Raw genomic sequence first — 7,877 nt, 5'->3', positions numbered from 1 at the left:
AACATGCTGGCATGACATGCATGCACGTATCCATTGAACTTTATGCTCAATATGTGTAACAGTTATGTAGAAACATGTTAACTATATATATATGTTGGTGCGTTTCCACGTGTGTTGTTTGTCTATGTATGTTTGTGTGTTACTTTATATTTCTGAGATTTGAGTTTTTTCCATGTCGATTAATGCTGTTTAGTATTTCTAGTTTTTTTTTTAAGTTTTTCTCAGCTCTTTCACATTTCCATCCGTTATGAATCTTGCATGTACAGCTTGTTTGTGTGTCTGTAAGTCTGATTGTACGTCTCTGTTTGTTTGTGCGTCTCTGTTTGTTTGTGGACATCTAAGTTACGCTGCGTATTGCATTACATCCAGTATTACCTACCTACTACTCTATCATCTTTTTCAGAAAGTGTTTTCCAAGTTTTTTTTACTTATTAAATTTTTTAATGTGTTTCTTTAAATTTAAAATAATTTTCCAGAATTGACTTGAAACGATTAAATTAATTGTCACATTGGTATAATTTAAATTCTCCGATACATACATACATTCAAAAATTAAATATTACCCTTATCGTTGCTTTCTATATATATTTTTGTAATTATTTTAATGACGTGGAGGTCCTGCTTATATTTGCCGCTTTAAATTTTATTGGTAACCCTGCTATTAACTTAAACATTTACTTCTTTTTATAATTCAATTAATTAATTAATTTAATTAATTAGCGGTTTTATAATCGTTTGAAATGTTTTCATACATTTTAGTCAGTCAATATATATATATGTATATATATTTTTGTAATTTTTCTTTACAAAACTTGCTTTTTCTTTTTTTATTATCTGCATTTCTTTTTCATTTTACTTTTTTAATTTGTTCTTTTGGCGCTTTTATTCTTTACTAGTACGACTGCCCTGCTACTTTTTATCTGCGTTCCATTTTTTTACTAACAGTTCAACATAGAAAACCTGTAATGTAATTGGAAACCTATCAAGTGCGTGATAAAGGCGATAACGTTTAATGTGATGATAACGTGTACCATAATCATATTTGTCATTGCGTTGATTTGTCATATTGCTATCGTCAGTAATAATTAGTATTAATATTATTATTACTGCTCTATATGTAGTAGTGATGTATTAAATTAAAGAGTTTGTTAAATGATCTATTCTTGGTAGTCAATGGTCAAGTTATTTTACTAGCGGATGAACAAAAGTCTAGTTGCTGTAAAGTAGTCTAGTTGCTGTAAAGTAGTCTAGTTGCTGTAAAGTAGTCTAGTTGCTGTAAAGTAGTCTAGTTGCTGTAAAGTATTCATAGTAATTTTAGTGGTATCATGGTTGGAGTTGATGTAGTACTAAAGTCGTTTGTACTAATTGGTCATGATAGTATGGAATATGACAAATTGTTAATTGCTAAAAGGATTGTTGTAATTGAATCTGTAATGTTTATACTTGTTATAGCACTGTAATGATGAGTGCCTGTTCATAGGGTGTTAAGAGTGATAGTTGAGTTGAGGTTGTTTTTTTTATTTCATTTGTTTCTTGGTGTCATTTTTTTTCTTCAAAACTTTGCCATGGTTCTATATCATTAAAAACAGATGTTAAATGTTTTTTTTACGCAATTTGATTACTGTTATTGTGTTTGCAAATTTGGTGAATGATTTGGTTAGTTTGTTGGTTGAATAAATTCGGTTGGTTGGTTGAATTTTGGGTGTCTGGTGCTAAATTGAGTCACATTTTGCCATCACATTATTATGGACTGTGATGAGTATGATGATGGTGAAGATGATTGTAATTATGAGTGTTGTGTTCATTATATTTCATCTGCAAGTTTCCAACTTTTTTTCTCATCATTACCTTCCAGTGTCTTTCTTCATTCTGTCCGAGGTTTGATTGCAAAGGCTAATGTAAATTTTGTATATAATTATAAAGTATATATGAGATACAAGGTAAATGGACAATTACAGCGTAATTTTTCACTAAATTCGAGGGCTCATTTCTATTATAATATTCTCCCAGTTTTGTTGTAATATCAACATGATGACGAGTTTTGCTCTTTTAATAAAAGACATCAGATAAATAAAATGTTCTTGTTTTAATCTGAAAAGAATAACAGTGAAGTGTAACGTAATTATCGAGCTTAACAAGCTGAAAAGCCGTAAGAATTTGAACGAACGAACGAACAATCGATAGTATCATGGGATGGGCCGTACTCAAACCAGCTAACCAACCGCTTCCTTTTACGTGTCTATTGCAATCTGAACTTGAATTTGAACGAACGAACGAACAATCGATAGTATCATGGGATGGGCCGTACTCAAACCAGCTAACCAACCGCTTCCTTTTACGTGTCTATTGCAATCTGAACCTCCAATTGTTACAAGCACACTTAATATACATAGTTGGAACAAAAACATTCAACGTTTATTTAATTTTTTATTGTTCCTCAACAAAAGTTGTAAGTTTTTGGTATAGTGTCTTATGCGATAGTAGCTACTTGAAAGTGCACTCTTGCTGCCCAGGTTGAACTCTTTGCCACTGAGCCACTGTTTAACAACGTAATGTGAGACGAAAAGTCATAATGTACACAAGTAAGATACCCTTAAATTGTTTTTCTGGGGCATGAAATTTGAGAAACAACAATTTTCGCTACTCTTTTCAATAACCGAAAATTTATTACAATAATATAAATACCTTCTGAAGTGAACCCCATAAACATTTGCAGAATGAACAGTAAAACTAAAAATGAACAAAATATAAGGAAACAAAAATTTATTGAAGGGCATCTGGGCTGTAGTGTCCAATCTAAAGAAATGATTTCCAAGAGCTGTTTGACAGAGCTTCCAAATAGCCCCAACATTGCAAATCTACAATAAACACGAATTAAGGGTTTTATCATTTTTATTATTTTTATGATTTCAAGATAATCCCTTACACTGAAGCAATCGCTTTACCAAAGAACAAACAAATTAAACAATTGTATGAAAATGGCGCGAAAATGGCCATCATTTAAAAATCGCCATTGAAATATTGTATGAGAATAATAAGTAAAGGTTTGTTATAATTAATGTCGCTACTTAAAATATAAAATAGGCAATCACAGTACGTAAAAACGATATCTATTATTATTATTATTAACATTACTATCATAACATAAAATAATAATTATTATTATAGTTAATACAGTTTTCAATTATTATTATCAATAAACTGCTCGATGCACGAACTAATTAGTTAAGAGGATAAAATAGAACATCGTTAGTTGAAATTTAGGTGATATTCGTGAAGGCTGTTAGTGTTAATGTCGTTAGTGCTGTTGTAAATGTAATCAGTGTAGCAACAATTTAAGGTTATCAAAGGTGATCACAAGGTAATGGTGATCACAATGTATATCATTTAAAAACAATAAAAATAAAATTATGTCACTGGATATTTTCGGTGTTTTCATGTAAAACAAGATACTTAACGTATAAGATAACGACGCATTAATACGTAATCATCTTCACCATCAACAGCATTATTACTGCTCTCATTGGCATCATCATCGTTATCACCACCTTCATCACCATGTTTATCATCATATTCATCACCCAAACCACAACGTTACAATCATGTGATGAAATTGTAAAGATTTATCTTACGAATTGTTGCTACACTTGATACATTTAACAAAGCACTTAAGATTTTAACACTAAACAGCTTCACGAATTATACCTAAATTTTCAACTACGATTTTTCATTTTTATCCTCTTAACTAATTAGTTCGTGCATTAATCTTACGAGAAACCGGAACTCAGGGCTGAATCCGTCCCATTCCTAATTTTTATAACGTATATTAAGCAATGGCAAATAAATAATAATAATAACAAAATACGTAAACGTACTTAAATAAATAAAAATTATAGTAACAACCCTAAAAATAATAATGATAATAATAAACGACGACGACGATGATGATGATTAGTGCATCTTGTTGATCTCGAACAAGGTCGTTTCCACTTCCTCTTCAGAATCAATCACAGGTATAGCGCTGAACAAAATTATGAAAAAAAAGATGATGGAAATTATTATTTCGTAAGTCTCTTAATTATTTCAACACACATAACACACCCAGACACACACACACAAACACACACACACACACAAACACACACACACGCACGCACCTTTTCAAAGACTTGGGAATATTATCTTCAACCCATTTCAAAGGATCGTCCTTAGTAATATAAATACAATAGCGTTATTACACTATGATTGAATAGCGTTATTTATTAATCAATAGCAATTAATGTTTACTTAGTAAACCATAAAATTAATAATTATCGCTCATTAAAATAAACATCAGAACAAATTATCACCATGGGATCTTCTTTCCTTGTTCCTTCTTTTTTATTTCTTTGCTTGACGCCATCTTTAAAATTATTTTTCAGATTAAAAAATTTAATAAGTCATTTTTTCCTTATCCAAACCCAATCAAGCAAATCAATCAACAATGAAATAGCATGCAATCAAATCAATCAACAACCAACAGACAATCAACGACGAGCAACAAAATAGAACAAGAGCCAGTCAAATGAACGACAACAAAACAGAAACAGACAACCAATCAAACAGACAGCCCTTAATTAAACAACCAATAAACTTTCAGCTCACCAAATGCCTCGTTTACCATTTGCTCCTCCATATCATCATCTGCTTCGTCGGCCAAAGGTGAGTAAGCGTATCTTAAAATTTGATTGGTTAATCAAATGAATGACGCAACGATGGAAAGCATGGAAGATGACGATGATAAATAACAGAAGCAGCGAGCAACACACTAGCCAACCAACCAACCAACCAGCCAGCCAGCCGACCAACCAACCAACCGACCGACCAACCGACCGACCGACCAACCGACCAACCGACCGACCGACCAACCGACCGACCGACCAACCGACCAACCAACCAACCAACCTCTGATTAGAAGCAGATGGCCTCCACAGGATGATGATGCAGAAGAGGATAAACATGAAGATGAACGGAGAAATGGCCTCATGCACCCAGATCTGCCAGTTCTGATGATGACGTCATTATAAATAATTGTGACGGTGAAGATGACAAAAACAAGAGGATAAGGAACAAAAGAGCAAACAACAAAGTAGAAAAAGGAAATAAAATTAACTGCACCAACTTGTATGCATGACATTGACCTCCTCAATATGACAGTCCACAAGAGGATGATAAGAGAAACTGTTGGTGATGGTGATGTGATAATGGTGGTATGATAAGATGATACATTACTGATTTGATGATGATGATTGACAAAACGATGATGAAGCTGATAACGGTAATATTATATTCTAACTGAGCATGGCGAACACAAGAACGTATGTGAAATGTTTGTATAGGGACAACTTAACAGGGTTCCTCCTTAGTCTCAATGTTCTCATTGTGTTCATCAAAGATGTTAGTATCTGTTTGTGTGTTTGTTTGTTTGTATGCGTGTGTTTGTTTGTGATAAATAACAACACTAATAACAATTACAGTGTGAACCATGGGCAGTCAAGCAACTGACCCAGTAACAGACGCCAGTGTTGATAGCAGCAAGTAAGATGGCCATAACTTCGTTCTTTACATTGGATACCTTTGAACGTACGTGGTGGTTGCGTGTGATGTTTGTATGTGGTGTTTGTATGCGGTGTTTGTATGTGGTGTTTGTATGCGGTGTTTGTATGTGGTGTTTGTATGTGATATTTGTATGTGATGTTTGCACACGTTGTGCATTTTCTATATATATATACCACAGAGAAGAATTAAAAAAACTCTACTGCTATGAGGTCAATTCGATAATGTTATTAGTGTAATTAGTAAAAATCGACATAAAAAGTAGCACAACACATACATAAACAAACATACACAAACTTGGTTAAAACAACTAAACAATTAAGCAGGCGAAAAATGATGAACAACAACAGAAAATACAAATGAAAAGTGGTGAACGAACAAACTAACTAACGAACAAACAAACGAACGAACCCGATTATATTCAGCCATACTATGAACGAAGGATGCAATGAAATAAACGGCGCCCAGCACCAACACGTAGTACAACGTCTTACCTAACCTAGGTCTAGTAGTAGAAAGTTAAAAAGGGCTTTAATAACTATAGATAATGCAACATCGACATGCAACATCAACACAGCAACATCAACATGCAACATCAACACGGCAACAACATGCAACATCAACACGGCAACATCAACACGGCAACATCAACACGGCAACATCAACTTACTTAACGATACCAAAACCCAAAGCAGCAATGATGACGAGGACTCGAGCTGCTGAATCTTTCAATGAGGAGATCATCTTGCCAAAAAATATCGTTCCGTATGCTGGTTTTGTGAGTTAATAGGTGGGTAGATAGTTATGTGGGATAGGTAGATAGCTGATATCTGAAAGACACTTGCATGAAAATATCGAGAACCACATGTGATGTGATGTGATGGCCATCATCCTTAACGTACTCGTTATAAAAGACACACACATACATAATAACAGTAATTATAGAAAATATGAAATACATTAAGAGGCATTGCTGACGAGAATAAAATAGAAAGGGAAATAAAAATGGAAGTTAGATGAATGGTGATTACTGTTCGCCTGTCCTGTCCTATTCCTGAATTCATACTCAGCCACGAATATCACTTTCTCTAACCAGCCTGTCATTTGTTGGAAGGATCGCCATCATCATCATCATAATTAGCACCACCATCACCATCATGGTCATCATCATCCAGCCAACCAACCAACCAGACAACTAACCAGATAACCAATCATGCATACAACCAACTAACCTAGCAGAATAACAAAAGCAATGTAGTACTGTATTTGAAGGAGATCTTTTCTGTACCAGCAACACAACAGAAGCCAAGACAGCATGTACAATGTGTACACCGCAAGGGATAGCTGGAAAAACTGTTGAACATCACGCACATCATCAATATTATCATCAGTGTCATCTTTATTCATCAGCATCATGTCATAAACATCTTCTTCATCATCCTATCGTTGTCATCAGCATCACATCGCCTAAGCATAACAAACACAACTAACACAACGGTCATCATTATAATTGTCTCCTAAATAACATCTTCATTGATATCATTATAATAGATTTATCCTATTCAAAACAACATCATCTTCATCGTCTCATCATCATCTCATCATCATCATCATCATTTCCCACCAGAAGTAGAGGCCATTCGATGGGACTGAGGTATCCGTAGTAACCATAGACTGTTCGGAAGTCTAAGTAGATCTCTTTTAATGCGTGAATGAATTAATTAATTAACGAACGAACGAATGAATGAATGAGTGACAAAGATAAAATGACGATGTAATGATAACAATTCAGATGAGGATGGCTCTTATAACAACAAAAGACTAAAAAGATGCACTCTCATAAACATATAAATGATATCACAGCACCAAACAAATTAGGAAACAAATATGCAGGGCCGAATTTAAAGGTTAAAGGTCATATAGACTCAGCCAAAGTTCAAAGAGATAAACGACACACAAACAGCCTGTTGGCATAGAACCAATCAAACAATAACATAATGAAGAACGAGGTTAGCAACAAATATAATAAAAAATAAACGAAAACAACTAATTATATTAATACTATAATTAATAATTATATTAAAATATTTTGATTATAATAAAATTATGTTGTAATGCTAAACCAACCATCTGAAAATTTTGAAGAATTGTTTAACTGAAACCAAATGCTATAGACCTTCTCGGCAACAATTTGAAATGTGTATTTCGGTGTTTTGGCCTTTTGTATATATGTATGTATGTATGAACGTATGTATGTAAATACGTATGTATGTATGTATGCA

General features: G+C 33.5%; 1 protein-coding gene across 1 annotated transcript in view; it reads right to left on the bottom strand.

Annotated features, from left to right (window-relative positions):
* Positions 1 to 3,951: 3,951 nt before the first annotated feature.
* The window catches only part of HELRODRAFT_159466 (hypothetical protein), a gene marked incomplete at both ends in the record, with an annotated part of 8,149 nt that continues 4,223 nt past the window's right edge, over positions 3,952 to 7,877 (bottom strand). Inside the window, 12 exons of the mRNA XM_009011349.1 lie at positions 3,952 to 4,021; positions 4,158 to 4,207; positions 4,634 to 4,715; positions 4,999 to 5,045; positions 5,162 to 5,220; positions 5,336 to 5,444; positions 5,546 to 5,614; positions 6,007 to 6,100; positions 6,266 to 6,365; positions 6,689 to 6,692; positions 7,220 to 7,293; positions 7,723 to 7,813. Of these exons, the coding sequence (XP_009009597.1) occupies positions 3,952 to 4,021; positions 4,158 to 4,207; positions 4,634 to 4,715; positions 4,999 to 5,045; positions 5,162 to 5,220; positions 5,336 to 5,444; positions 5,546 to 5,614; positions 6,007 to 6,100; positions 6,266 to 6,365; positions 6,689 to 6,692; positions 7,220 to 7,293; positions 7,723 to 7,813 (849 nt within the window). The remainder of the gene's footprint in view (positions 4,022 to 4,157; positions 4,208 to 4,633; positions 4,716 to 4,998; positions 5,046 to 5,161; positions 5,221 to 5,335; positions 5,445 to 5,545; positions 5,615 to 6,006; positions 6,101 to 6,265; positions 6,366 to 6,688; positions 6,693 to 7,219; positions 7,294 to 7,722; positions 7,814 to 7,877) is intronic.

Source organism: Helobdella robusta (genome assembly GCF_000326865.2).
Source record: "Helobdella robusta unplaced genomic scaffold HELROscaffold_1, whole genome shotgun sequence".
Lineage (NCBI taxonomy): Eukaryota > Metazoa > Annelida > Clitellata > Rhynchobdellida > Glossiphoniidae > Helobdella > Helobdella robusta.
This window is presented reverse-complemented; position numbering and strand designations above follow the sequence as displayed.